The 14,798-nt window shown below is 37.9% G+C and overlaps 1 protein-coding gene across 3 annotated transcripts; it reads left to right on the top strand.

The window, feature by feature from the left end:
* Positions 1 to 11,138: 11,138 nt before the first annotated feature.
* On the top strand, positions 11,139 to 14,466 carry LOC115736221 (CBL-interacting serine/threonine-protein kinase 21). Of its 3 annotated transcripts, none has more exons than XM_048278232.1 (15): positions 11,139 to 11,727; positions 11,852 to 11,914; positions 12,004 to 12,075; positions 12,153 to 12,260; positions 12,353 to 12,424; positions 12,510 to 12,563; positions 12,735 to 12,860; positions 12,939 to 13,028; positions 13,103 to 13,225; positions 13,294 to 13,401; positions 13,486 to 13,602; positions 13,674 to 13,739; positions 13,840 to 13,914; positions 13,989 to 14,084; positions 14,175 to 14,466. In XM_048278232.1, exons 1-15 carry the CDS (start codon positions 11,566 to 11,568, stop codon positions 14,178 to 14,180), a joined length of 1,338 nt encoding a protein of 445 aa, XP_048134189.1. In that variant the 5' UTR covers positions 11,139 to 11,565; the 3' UTR covers positions 14,181 to 14,466. The 3 variants fall into 3 exon arrangements, with proteins under 3 accessions (XP_048134189.1, XP_030523659.1, XP_030523661.1); XM_030667799.2 differs by having other exon boundaries at positions 11,143 to 11,727; positions 13,989 to 14,098; XM_030667801.2 differs by having other exon boundaries at positions 11,590 to 11,722; positions 13,989 to 14,098.
* The last annotated feature ends 332 nt before the right edge of the window (positions 14,467 to 14,798 follow it).

Genomic DNA, 14,798 nt, shown 5'->3' with positions numbered 1-14,798 from the left:
TGCGTTTGGAAAGTTAATACACAGCTCACCTTACCCAAAAAAAAAAAAAAAAAAGGCAATCTCCCCAAGAATATTTTGGTAGATTTGCTCGAAACATGAATGTTCGAGCAACTCAAGTATGCTCCTTTGTTTTCTTTCCGCAACTCTATTTTATTTTGCTGGGGAGTATAAGGCTATGGTAACAATTGTCGAATAATTCATCACCGATAAATAAAAATAATCATAGAGCATTCCTTTAATATTCAAGTCCATTGTAAGATCGTAATGTCTTAATTTTAGTGTTCAATCGATTCTATCAGTGAGCAAAAATTTGTTATAGCTGAGTATTTGTTGCATGTTTAGTCATCCGCTATGGTTATAAACTATTTAGCCCCTTCTCTAGAGAGATTTGAATATGGACCCCAAAGATCAACACGAATTAGATCAAATTGGTGAATACTGGCAATATTTGAACTTTGGAACGACAAACTAATTTGCTTTTGCCCGAGGACAAACATCACAATGAGTCTTATTGTTGCTATTAACACCAGAACAAATTATGAAATTGAATTTTGGTCTTGAATTTAACAGTCTTTAACCCCGTGCTAATTTTTTTTTAAGAGCGAAATATTCATTTAACTAACAAGTTCCTCCATTATTTACCATACAGAAGTATCCATTTGGTAATTGTGTTCTCTTGACCTTACTTTTGTGAATATTTTCCAAGATAATCTTCGGAGAGGCCATTTGTTCTGTTGCTCCCGTATCTAATATCCAAGATTCCAATGTCACTAGACACTAGAGAACATGAATTAACTGCAAAATTACAAAGTGATTGATTGGAGCTTCGATACGAAAATTGTCGGACCAGTATTGTTAGTTTAGTCCCAAACATTCCTTTTCACATTTGGCTAATTGAGTTCACTTGATCTGTTTTGATGGGAAATCATTGCGTGGATGCCGGACGTCTTACATGGCACGGTCGGTGTTCACCTTGATAACTTTTAGTAATATGTTAATATTTTTTGAATTTTTGTTGACTTTTTTACTTTTTCCTTCTTTACTTTTTTTTTCCACTTTTCTCTTCTTTTCTTTTTCCTTTTTTCCTTTCTTCCTTTGCCGGCCTCATGCGAGGGTCGCCCTCACCTAGGCTGGCGAGGGTAGCTCTTCGCTAGATTGAGTAAGGACGGCCCTCACCTGAGGTCGGTGACCTTTGCTGCCAGTGCCCACAATAAAAAAGAAAAGAAAAATAAAATAAAATAAAATAAAATAATCAAAAAATTTTCAGAAAAATTTAAAAACTTGGGGATAACCGGCGTCCATGTTAGTGATTTCTGAAAAAAAAAAAATTGGCCTGATGAACTCAATTAACAGATCGTGAAAATTGTTAGTATTGAATTGACAAAATTGTAATATATTTAGGACTTTTTGAACAATTTTCCCTCTCGAAAATTGACATAGCTGACGATCCGGAAAAACTGCTCCCAATTGTCTCTTGCACCATCATGCTCTGTCCATCGTCTCCGTTCGACTGCACGCCAAACTGACCTGAGGAAATTCACCAAAGTTGCAGCTGCAAGTCCTCCATTGTTGCCATTTATAGGTCCAGCATAGTACTATGACCCGGAGGATATCCATGCAGAAGATAACATCTGTCCATGGCGTGGCGATCACAATGTGGTGCTGGGCCTCGAAATCTCTCTCTCTCTCTCTCTCTCTCTCTCTCTCATTGTCTTAATCGTCATTGCCGACCCCGACCCCTCGTCAAGATCGGATAAAGCAGATAAGACTTCTCTCTGCTTCTCCTCTCACCTTACTAATTGAAAGGCTTCGTTGGGAGATGGCAACTTGGTCCATCTAATGGTTTGAGCTTCGAATACTACTAGTCTACTACATGAATCATAATTTCATGAGTTGGTTTTTCTTGTTGGTGCTCAGAGATTGCCTTTTGAACCACCGCATGAGGTGATCAATGTACCTATTTCATCCTGAAATTTTACTGAAAAAGTCTTTGAATGGATGCCAATTCCCTATTTCAGTCATCAACCTCTCAATTTGGCCAATTTAGTTCTAATCATTTTGGTCATTCGCCAAATGTAGTCTTTCTAGAAATCAACGATGTGGATGTCGGGCGTCCTGCGTTGCATGGTCGGCGCAGGCGTGGACCATTTATATAATTATTTTAATTTTATTAATTTTTTTCGTTAACAAAAAAAGACAAGAAATGATAATGTATTTACTTGTATCAGAATTTAAAAAAAAAATTACGAAAATTGTTTATGTCAGCATTGGCCGTACCAAATAGGACAGCCGATGTCTACTTCAGTTATTTTCGAAAGGATTACATTAACAAATCATCAAAAAGTTAGAAATAAATTGGCTAAATTAAAAGATTTAGGACTAAATTTCATCCAAAACAATAGCTATGATTGAAATTGCTCTTCAAATCTGAAAAAAGACTAGGCGCAGATTTTTAATGATAAGGCTCTTTCAAAGTGTCCCACACTTCTTTATTTCTGGCGAGATATGAAACGTCTTTGGACACTTAATTGGAGATTTGAATCCGGGATCCACGAAAGAACAAACACATTGCATTTAATCCGCGCAGTCTGTGTTCGGTGAATCCTCATTTGGCATGGGAATTGTCCCATCCACAAGTCCAAGTTTAGCTTTTGTTTGGAATGCCATAGTCATGGCTCTATCCCAAGCTAAATAGTTCTCTCCACCGGTAAACTCATCATACGTGAATAATCAATTGAATGAATATAGATTGGTCATTCGTATCTATTAGGGTGTGATTCATATTCCCATTGATAAGTAAGTATGAGAGTTTAGCTCTCCGGTGTAGGGTTGAGCATGGTTTCGGGGAAGAATCGAGCACTTGGAACCGGAACCCGCGGGATCCGATCCGGTTCCGTATTCCAAGGTATGTACGGTAGGTTCTAGGTTTCAAAAATTGAGGAACCTGTTTCAATGGATAGGTTCCAGGTTCCACTATCTAGAACCCGGAACCCGCACCCTAAATCCCGAAATAAATTTTTATATTTTTCTTGGTATATGTTTTTGCACGATCCTACAATATTTTATGGCGTCCGATAATTAGTGTATAATCTGGAACCAAACAAATTTTTAGGTTTCGGGTTTCAAAAAATGATAAATTCGTTACAATGGATTGGTTTCACGTTCTAAATGTAACTTGTATCGAACCTAAAGCCATTCACCTCTACTTTCTCTTAGATGTTGTAGCATTCACTCTCATTTTGCTAAATTAAAAATGAAAAAATAAAATAAAATAAAAGAAATTGATAGGTTCTTGGGTATCCTGGAACCAACCTTAAAACCTATGATAAGGTAGGTTACGGGTTCCAGTAGTATGACAGTAGGTTCCGGGTTCCAAAAAATGAGGAACCTATTCCGATAAGTAAGTTTGAAGTTCCAAGCTAAACCTATTCGGAACCTGGAACTGCTCACCCCTACTCCGGTGAGCGAGCAGAGGTGCGGGGAGTGCCCACTGACGAGGGTCTCAAAAGGGCGGCATGCTCTGGACACTAGAGGTTTTTTATAATTTGAGCTCATATTTTGTCATTGGTAGTTTTGGCTTGAGCCCATGAATATCTACTGTTATATATATTCTTTATTTACTTGTAATTAAGTAATGCAACGAGAAGTATGATGTGCTAATTAAAGTGAAATCTTCTACTGGGCGTAGCCCTAGTTTAAGGGTGAACCAGGATAAAAATCTTGTGTCTCGAATTTTCTCTTTTGCTTTTACTCTTTACTTCGTTATGACTGTGCGCCGAATCTTAACATTATTCAGCATTGTCAGCCTGCATGAAGTTTGACTTCTTAATTGATTATCTAACTAGTTGGGTTCATCGGAAGCCATGGGGATCGACAAAGTGACGATGAAATGAGTCTGTAAATATTGGGATGAAATCATATGAGTCTCAGAGCGTCGTCCTGAAATCACAAAGAGAAGCCGTCATAATAACTTTCAATTCATGGATACTAGCAAACGATTCTCAATTTGGGTGGCCTCAAAATTTATATGAAGCGTCACAAATTACCCATAAAAAGGAGTTTTTAAGTCATGAGTGATGACCAGGGCTTTTTCAGCACAGCTCAATCCCCGTCTCACTTTAAATATTTCATTTGATTTGTATACATTTGTCTCACAAAAACATCAATAAGTCCTAACAGAAATTTCTAATCTTTTATTGTTTGTAACACTTGGAAAAAGGAAAAATTGTCCAATCAGTATTAAACCTATTGCATGGATGTCAATTCAGTCATAAATTTTTCAATTTTGCCAAATTTAGTCCTAATAGTTGCACAAAATTTCAATATAGTTCTTCCGATCAATTTTTGTTGGAAACCGCTAGCGTGACGGTGTGCCTCATAAGATGGCAAGCAATGATTGGATCACCATGTCAAGGATTTCCGGTGAAAGTTCATTGGAAGGACCATATTGGAATTTCATGCGAAGATTTAGAATCAAATTGGAAAAATAGAAAAATTTAGGACTGAATTGCTCCTTCGTAAGATGAAGGGTCTTCCCCGGAAGAAGAGATTAGTACTGGAAGGAGAAGATTAAAGAAGGGCTGAAACAAAGTCAAAATCATTAATTGAGATAAAGAAATACGAGCAATCTACGGGAATAGCAAATGTAGCGCCTATCGGGGAAGGTGGGTAAGTAAGACGCGGACCTAGGGAGTCTTTACTTCTTAAACTTATTAGTTATCATTGAGATACACCCAACCTCCACCAGCAAGCAGCACCGGAGCAAATCGTAACCTTTTCGACATGTGTACTTTAATTAAGGCAAACTTACTTTATGTGATGTCACAATTCGATTAGAGCTAGCTCGACCAGCCCATCCTAACATTTCGTTTCTTCGCCGATTCATTCATCCACTTTTTTGGGCGCTTTTTCAAAGAATCCCGCACCCATGGGCATAGGGCCCGGCAGGCCTTCCTTTTCCGCCGGAGCTTCATGGACGTTGCCCCGTCCCCCAATCAGATGTTTGGATGTGAGCTATACTTCGCGAGGAGCCAAACAGGCATATGGCTTTGCCTTGCCATTTGACCTCTCTTCTCGTGTGACTAGGGATGCTCGGTGACAACCTCTCAATTATCACCATATAATAGAATTAGGACTGGTTGGACAATTTTCTCCTTACGCAAATGATCTACAATAAAATATTTTCATTGTCGTTGAAAATATTTAGGCACGGTTTATTAATAAAAAAGTTGCTATGTGAACTCATTCGACCGACCCTCATTAAAGCACTTTCTTCCTCTATGGTGAAAGTACGTGGGAAGCTCACATGCAAAGAATGACGTGAAAAGAAAGCGAAGTTACGTCTCTTACTAATGCGAGAAACTGAATATGATATAAGCACCATTTGCTAATTCATTTCATCCAGCACACGGGCAGAATATATTTCGAACGTCCCGACCCTGATATTCCTCCAAAGTCTCTTTGGGATCTACAAGTGTTTGCGTGATCACCACGTTATTTCTTTCCTTAAATTGCACGAGATGACTTGCTTCTTGTCATTTTGATAGCCCATTTTCGATATCGAGATGGCTATCATATTAAGAATTAATGTGCAAAAATAGTTTGCACAAATTTCTTTTGGTTGAAAGAAAATTGTATTGATTTTTTAAAAGGATACTTGAAATTTACATAAATTTTGGAAGCAAAGCAAAACCTAGAACGCTACATGATAAAGCCAAATTCAGAAAAGAAAGAGGACCACTAGAGCACCAGCAGGGTTAAGGTCACACTCGTTCCATAAAGACGGATATGTCAAGCGAAATATGTGACAGCCGATCACTGGATCTCGTATCATCGTTGGTGATCCGGTGATGAGCATGCGTCGGAAATTGCTTCTCCAATAACTACGATGTTGCCACTTGGATTGTGCGCCTATGTTTGGCTTCCTCTACACCATCATCTTGTGGAGACAACCAAAACAAGTTCAACGAGCACAAATCTAACATTTAGAAGGGCAAATCTTCATGGTTCAGCGAAACACCAGAGCTCTTACTATCACCATCGAAACTGGAGGTAAAGGCCTATACATAGATAGGGCATAACGGTATCGAATCCCTAAAAATATATTTGTTAAAACTCTCAAATCTAAATCGAAAAAAAAAAGCTCATAGATCTAGAACTAGACAAGTAAAAGAGAGCTTCCAGATCTAGATCCAGAGAAAAGAAAAGAACAAGAAAATTCAAACAAAATCAACGAGAGAGAAGGGGAGGGTGAAACTAGCTCAAACCCTCCCCATGGCTGAAGGTTGAGGAGAATTTGCCCTAATTCAATTTTCAATTTTTGCATCTCTCTTAATTTTTTTACATATAACATTGCAACTAGCAGCTCAGCTGGACAAGAGCTTACTCTCATGTGGTGTCCCTTTAGGAGGGCGAACATTCGAATTCTACAAGTTCAGCAATTGAACTCTAAGCCAATTGCCATAGAATTGAACTCCAATTCAAGGAGGCACTTAATGCTGGTCACCCCTTCTCACACTCGGTGATTTGCCAGTAGTCCTTTCTGCCAATATAGGTTTGAGACTAAATGAGTAAAACTTCAAAAGAGTTATGATTAAATCAATAAAACTTCAGAAAATTTAAGACTAAAATGACACAATTGGAAGGGTTTAGGACTGAATTAACCGCCGTGCAATAAGTTTAGACAATTTCCCCCTTCTTCATATGCGAAGTACCTCACATTTTGACTTGTCTTATTCTACTGGTTAATATCTTAATATGCAAAACGTGGTGCTAAGACTCGATGATGTAGGTGGAGCTACCTCACGAGCGATGGCAATCGCCATCAAACCTTGTCCTTCGCTTACCAGACACTAGATTTAGGAAATAATATTTTAATAGCAGAAAATGGAAGATCCCCAATATTATTTATTGTCCTATTGGCGCTGGACTTTATGCATGACTAATTCCCTCTTAATGGTAGACATATCCCAAAGAGCGGATCATGACCCCACAAAGCGAACCAATAAATTAGTTAATGAACATGCTTGTTAGTGCAACAAAAGGGGCTACACTATATGTCCAGTAAAGGGGATCTAAAACACTTTGAATTTTAGTTCGTAGCTTTAATAAATAATAATTGCATACAAACTACTCTGCATCAGGATTATCTACACATGCCAAAAGTCTAAGGGCACACATGATAACAATTTTGTTTTCGGGAGCTATTTTTTAGCCGGAAATAGATGTTATCTATTTCCCTAGACGAGTTTCGAGCGAGAGAGAGAAGGAGACCGAACACGAGAGAGAGGGAGTGAGCGATGAGAAGAATTCTTATTTTTATTTCTATTCTAGAAATAGAAAAGTAGAAAATTTCTACTTCTCATTTTTGCTACAAACCTATTTCTATGCTGAAAATTTTTCCCGGAATTTGAAAAATGAAATTGCTTTACCAAACGAATTTCTGTTACAAACTCGTTCTCGGAATAGAAAAATAAAGTAACAGAGAAACATAATGATTTTCATTAACCATTTTGTTGCCATGAACAATTTCTAGCCAGAAATAGATTCTTATCTTTGTTCTATGGACGAGTTTACGATCGAAAAAATATATTTGATAACGACAAAAAATTTCTTTTTTCAGAACAGAAATTCATTTCATAATATCATAAAATTTCTATGGTTGCAATGAAGACTAGGGTTGTGACTAGAGGCGGACCTATGGTTGCGGCGACATGCGAACGGCGGCTGAAGACCGATAATGAGAAGATTTTTTATTTCTATTTCTATTCCGAAAATAAAAAAAGTTGAACATTTATACTTCTCATTTTCGTTCAAATATGTTTTTGAGCTTAAAATTCATCCCGAAAATAAAAAAACTAAAATTGCATTACCCAACGAATTTCTGTCCCAAGCTTGTTTCTGAAAACAGAACATTAAAAAAAAACAGAGAAATATAATAGTTACCATGCTCACCCCGAAATTCCCGTTGCTTTGGCACTCACTTTCATTGTACCGTGCTCTTCATGGACCACATTAATAATCTTTCGAAATGTACCCTGAGTTGGAATGTCACCATAAACATACGCTCCAAGCAATGCTTGGCCCCAGTTCTAGAGTCGTCTGGCTAAAAACCCTATTGTACCCTCTTCCAGCAAACGTTCCACTTCAAAACCATGGTCGGATTTCACCCTATTTCCCACTTTTTGGGGTAAATAGTCCTCCATCCTACCACCAATCCAGGCAAGAACTGCTGCCAATGATTTTTCACAGCTTCCTTTTGAGGCTGGAAACATCGATTGTAGTCATCATAATTATAATTTCCCTTTTGAAGATTTAGCGTCAGACAAGTTTTTTTTTTCTTTTTTAATCAAAAGGAAAATTTTCATTTCACTTAAGAAAGAAACACATAACTTCAAGATAAAAATGCAAATCAAGTTCTCAGCTACATAAATTAAGTTGGGTAGTCGCACATTTCGACAGTGCAAAAATAAAGTGTTTAATGTGAAAATTTGCGAATGATAAGTGCACCTAACGCTGCTGGTCCAAGCCTTTATATCACCTAATGCTCAGTCCACACTTTACTGGTAAGCAATCGAAGATCACCTCTCCGCACTATACAATAAGCGCAACCTGTTATATACTATCAGAAAAATGTCACCCAGATTTTCCACAAACATAAACATAATGTTACTAATAAAAAAAAAATCTGTTTATCGCGTTAGAGGTACAGAGGAAAAATTGTCCAAAAAGTCCAAAACCTATTATACGGCGGCCACTTTAGTCAAAAATATAGTTTTGGATAAATTTATCACAAGTGTACCAGTTTGGAATTTTTGTAATAAAAAAATAATTTGTGATAAATTTATCATAAATATATCAATGTGAAGTTTTTCGTGGTATTAATCCTTATATAAATGAATGATCCGCATTATTTATTTTTTCAATCTCAGTATCAATAGGACAATCTGGCAGTACCTTTCCGTTGACATTAGAAGACAAAGACGGAGAAATAATGTTGCAAATCCGCTGGACGCATTTATTATCCTTTAGGTGTGGAAAAGACGATCGATTTCCCTTCATTGCTAAGTTTTGAACGTTTTGAATTTTCCAATAGCAGAGCCGGAGATTGCTCTCCTACAAGAGCCTCTAGAGATAGCTGAGCAATCTAACGATCAGTCTGAATGCATTTCTTATTTTAACGTGTTGGTATCCGTTGATCTTGTATCCCCCAATTCCTAATAAATTATTTTTTCTTCTCTTGCCAAAAAGGGAATATCCCCTTATTTAACGTCTCAAAGTTCAAACGAAACCTTTTAAGGTCTTACTCGGGACCAAAGAAAAAGAGTAAGAATAATTTGTACAATTAGCTTCGTAGAAAGGGTTAATACCATGACAAATCCTAAACTAGTATACTTATAATTTAGTGCAAATTATTTTTTAATCATGAAAAATTCTCAAACTAGTACAGTTGTGATAATTTACTCCAAACTATTTTTTTTTTATCAACTCTAAACGGGTATACCTACAAAAAATTTACGCTAAACTAATTTTTTTTACTGCGAAAAATCTCAAACTAGTACAATTTACTCCGTGTTAAATCGGTAGGTTAATATCAAGAGAATTTTCAAACTGATACATAAGTGACAAATAGATGGTAAAAACCACAATGTGATACACCCCGTCAATTGCCATGTGTCATACAACTTAGCACTTTAACGATTAGATTTAACGAAAACTAACAGATGATAAATTTATCACGAATGTATCAATTTATGATTTTTCGTGATAAAATATAATTTGAAATAAATTTATCGTAAGCGTACTAATTTGAGATTTTTCATTATTTTAGCATTGTAGAAATGAATTATCTAGATTTTTTTTTTTTTTTTATCAATCTCAATAACAATAGGACAAGCTGGCAGTACCTTTCCGTCGACATTACAAGACCAAGACAGAGACAAGTGATATATCCTCCAGGTGTAAGAAAAGACGGTCGACTTCCCTTCATCGCTAAGTTTCGAACGTTTTGAATTTTCCAATACTCCAGGAACGAGAAAAGAAAAAAATAAAAAAAAGAAAAGACAATAGGAAAACCTCGTCTCCTCAATCCACCATTCCAATTTTCAACCTAATCCTTTCTTCCCACCTGCCCCCTCTCTAACGGGCAGATTGCTCAAAAGGGTCTTCACCTACTTGATGAGGTGGTCGGTAGCACCAAGAAAATGTGAAAAATAAAAAAAAGAAGGGATTAAAATGTTGGTCAAAGAAGAAAAACAAGTGAATTTGATTGGCAATTGAACAAGAAAACCAATTCTTATGTGTCAGCTAGATGGACGTTGGAGCGCCGTAATGAATTTGAATTTTTGAGCCCCATGTGGGAGAAAAGGCTTTTTTTTTAATTGAAAAAATTACAAAAAGAATCATAAACCTATTATAATTATATCAATTCAGTTTTTTTTTTCTTGTCAATTAAATCTTAAACCTTTTACAATTGTATCAATTCAGCCCATTTGGCCGACCGACGCGAACATAACGCCGCCAATATTGACGTGGCAAATTTTTAGTAATATTTTCAATTTTTTGATTATTTTTCTACTTTCTCATAAATTTTTTTTATTTAATTTTTGGTTGGGCCAGCCGACCAAATTTAATGAATTAGCATAATTACAAAATGTTTAAAACTCAATTGACGGAAAAAAAAATTATAACTAAATTAGCACAATTACAGAAAAAAAAATTATGATTTTTTTGATAATTCTCTCCTTTTGTTTCGTATGGTCTTACGTTTCCACAAGCTTTCCAAGAATTATGGCACCAAGCAAGCAAAGAAGATGCAAACTTGCTTTCCATTTCGTAGCCCTTGACAAGCTCTGCCGATAAGTCTAAAGTATGTTTTATCCGCAACATTATCAATTTGACCACCCTATCCGACTTGCTGACGGGCGAGACGCCACCACAATCGAGTCGCGGCACATGGCAGCGACGCCCACGCTAACGTGCAATTCCTCCCAAAAAGAACCTATGTCACTCCGACAAACACACGAAGGTGGACAAGTTTGTAACCGAGGGTTGGCTTGGTTTGAATAAATTTTTCCGGATCTGGAGTCTGAACACCGAAAACCGTAAAATAATAGATTGGAGTATAGAAAGGGCCCTTTTTTTTTACCTTCCGTTCAAAGAGGAGGGGTCGTCGTCTTTTCGCTCTCATCAGCCGACCAACCGGTCATCCCCGTGCATGGATCGAACAAGTGGTGCACTTCCCAGCCTCCAAAAAGATTAAAAGGATTCCTAGAAATGTGACGTTGAAAGGAAAAAAATGAAATGTGACTATTAAGCGCCGGATTTCTCACAGGACAGGGGAGCCAAGAGGGTGGCAGTCGCAAAGAAGACGACGATCATTTCCCATTTCAGCAAAGATTCGGGACAGGCAGCTTATAAGGAACACTTGCAGGCAGTGCAGAGGAATACCGGGATTCAGCTTTTTTTTTTTTTTTGGGCCGTCTCAGCAGAACGGAGGCAGGACAGCCATTGGAAGAGGAGGAGGAGCCAAAGAAGGAAGGAAGATCATTCAATTTAGTACCGGACATGGCCCCCGTCAGCAACATAGGGAAGTATCAGCTCCGGCAAACGATCGGAGAAGGCACCTTCGCCAAGGTCAAGCTGGCCGTCGACAACACGGGTGGGCATAACGTTGCTGTCAAGGTCATCGATAAGCAGATGGTGATGGAGAGCAATCTTAAGTACCAGGCGAATCTCTATTCCTTGTTTTTTCATCCGAAGCTCGTTTTCTATATTTCCCCTGCAAGCGAAACAGAGATGCAGAATGTCAAGATCTCGGCCTCCTAACACCGTTAAAAATTTACACTTCCAGGTACAGAGAGAGATTAGGACAATGAAGCTTTTACATCACCCGAACATTGTAAGGATACACGAGGTATGTCGATATGCTAGCAGCTTTTCTGCAGAATTCTGAGTTGCCACTTCTTTCCAAAATGAATAATTTGCTAAGATTCTCGTCAACAGGTTATCGGAACCAAGACGAAAATATACATAGTAATGGAATATGTACCCGGAGGACAACTATCAGACAAGCTGGTGAGAATCATAACTCATACAATCACAAGTTGTTTTTTCCCTGCTATACTTCCTCAAGAACTTTGCTGCTTTCTCAGTCTTATTTGAGGAAATTCAGTGAAAGCGAGGCAAGAAAGCTATTCCAACAGTTAATCGATGCCGTGGACTATTGCCATCACAGAGGGGTGTACCACAGGGATCTAAAGGTAAGCAGTAGATGACTCTCTTGCACTCAATTATCCATCTTGATGGAAGAAAGTCAATGCAAATTAATGGGGATGTCATCCTCTGTGCACAGCCAGAAAACTTGCTGTTGGATAGCAAGGGGAACCTGAAGGTGTCTGATTTTGGCCTTAGTGCTTTGCAAAAGGTTAAGACAATCTTCTACTCAATTCGATTAGCCCGTGTAAAAATGATGTCGAACTATTTCAAGTATTCTTGGCTAAATTCAACAGCCTGGAGACATGTTATCGACGGCATGTGGCTCTCCATGCTATGTTGCACCTGAGGTGAGTAGCCAATATTTAATTCCTTGCATCAACATTTCAATGTTCTGCATAACATAAACAGGGCTTGGATCAAGTGACTAGAACAGAGTGGACTCAACATTGCATGAACGGATTTAATAAGTGGATTTTTTCCCAATCCTGCTATTAATGATGCTTTGGACTTCTACACAGCTATTTGCAGACAAAGGGTATGACGGAGCAGCAGCAGACATTTGGTCTTGTGGGGTTATCCTCTTCGAATTGCTGGCAGGGTTTTTGCCATTTGATGACCGTAGCCTCATGAATTTATACAGGAAGGTATGTTTCTTCATAACCAGATGCTGACATAGTTTCCCTTAGAAACAATTTCCTTAACTGATCATCGTACCTCTAAAGATCGCAAAAGCAGAATACACATGTCCACCATGGTTCACAGACAGTCAAAAGAAGATCCTCTCTAGAATACTGGATCCAAATCCTACAAGGGTAAGTGTTCCAAATGTTTCAGAATGTCTCTTTTCTTGTTAATAATTTAATGTAAGTCCTATATCACAATGCAGCGAATAACGATCGTGGAGATTGTAGAGGATGCCTGGTTCAAGAAAGACTACATACCTGCTTGTGGATGCGAATGTGATGCAAAGAACCTGGATGACGTTAATGCTGCTTTTGACACACTAGAGGTATTAATCACAGATAAGCAAAGAGCAGTACTTAGTGATTCAACTAAATCATGTGTCCTTCTGAACAGGATAGTGATGCAGAGAAGACAATGCCAAAGTCCTCCAATTTTATAAATGCTTTTCAGTTGATTGCGATGTCGCGTGACCTGGATTTATCAGGACTTTTTGAAGAACAGGCAAGATAAGAAGTGCACGACACATTGAACACATTGATCCCATACAAGTTTTATCTAGTCACAGTGTTTGTTTTGTACCACCAGGAAGAGAAGAAACAAAAAATGAGGCTTGGATCCAAAAATACAATTAGCAATACCTTCAGAAAAATAGAAGCTGCTGCAACAGATATGAGTCTTGCAATTGAAAGATTAAATAATAAGGTACTAAACATTCATGAGCGCTTACTATTAGTTCAAACCTATACAAACACCGATTTGCTTGACAATGTCAGATGAAGATGCATCCAAGGCAAAAGATGACTAGATGTGCCAGATCCTATTATGATTTTTCAGCAGAGGTAACTAAACTTCAATAACAATGCAGTAAGTTGTGACACGCTTGGAAGCACCAATTGAATGAGTCAAATGAGGCCCACCTATGTCGATGTTATGTCTCAGGTAATTGAAGTTGCTCCCGAGCACTGCGTAGTAGAAATCTCAAAATCAGCAGGAGAGCTAGGAATGTATAAAGAGGTAAATAGCAGCATCTTCTGTATATGTTGATTATTTCTCTTCATGTTACTTAACAGTGCTTCTCTTGTGATCAGTTCTGCCAAAGTTTATCAAGCCTACTGACAGAGAAATCAAGCGATTCATTAGAGAGTCAACAGTCTCAAGAGAGCTTAATCCAATGCAAAGACATAGTCGGAGCAGGATGGTAATCCAAAGCTCCTCAAAAGGGCTAAATCTGTTATATATTCCATAGCCAACTCATTCTACCGTCTGTTCTGCAGCTCTGAAGAGGAAATTGATGATAATGAGGTCACCCAAAGTTACTCATCCTCTCTATGATCAAGCTGGCCACCTTTCAGGACTCAGGATCATGCCGATGAAAGAATGTAAAGCCTATTTGGACTGTGCATTGAGAAATTTAAGCAAAGCTTTTACATCAACTTCAATCGACTTAATGGCTAACGATAATCTGCTAGCTGTAATTTCTCTTTCATAAAACCCAAAGGATCTTCTCGAATGATGTATGGCATTACATCTCCACTCTCTTATTTAGTAGAAGAATGATAAGAAACATTCGGGTGCTTCAAGGACGGCATATGTCCGCACAAACCTTTGATCTTCGACGAAATCCAGTACCACCATGCCCTTTACAGGATGTCACTAACTAAATTTGAAATTGTTAGAGAACTAGACAACATGACACATTTCAGTATTATTTGGTCATTTTAAGGCTACCACAAGGTTATATAATTATGCATTCTCACACCAGAATTGATAAGAATCCTTACCCCATTTACATCTAACTACAGCATTTAACAAGAGAAACATTAACTTAACTGTTACAAGACTAGAATATGTCCATAAATATTCATGCAAACTCGCTTCCAGGATAGCAGGCTCAGACA

Source organism: Rhodamnia argentea, chromosome 4 (genome assembly GCF_020921035.1).
Source record: "Rhodamnia argentea isolate NSW1041297 chromosome 4, ASM2092103v1, whole genome shotgun sequence".
NCBI lineage: Eukaryota > Viridiplantae > Streptophyta > Magnoliopsida > Myrtales > Myrtaceae > Rhodamnia > Rhodamnia argentea.
The sequence above is the reverse complement of the archived record's forward strand: the minus strand, read 5'-3'. Positions and strand labels throughout refer to the sequence as shown.

Bases quoted from the DNA above. Each gene is read 5' to 3' on its own strand.
- LOC115736221 (XM_030667799.2), top strand. From the start codon at position 11,566: ATGGCCCCCGTCAGCAACATAGGGAAGTATCAGCTCCGGCAAACGATC. The intron at 12,425-12,509 runs GTTAAGACAATC...TAAATTCAACAG, and splicing joins GCCTTAGTGCTTTGCAAAAG to CCTGGAGACATGTTATCGAC. The intron at 14,099-14,174 runs GTAATCCAAAGC...TCTGTTCTGCAG, and splicing joins GACATAGTCGGAGCAGGATG to CTCTGAAGAGGAAATTGATG.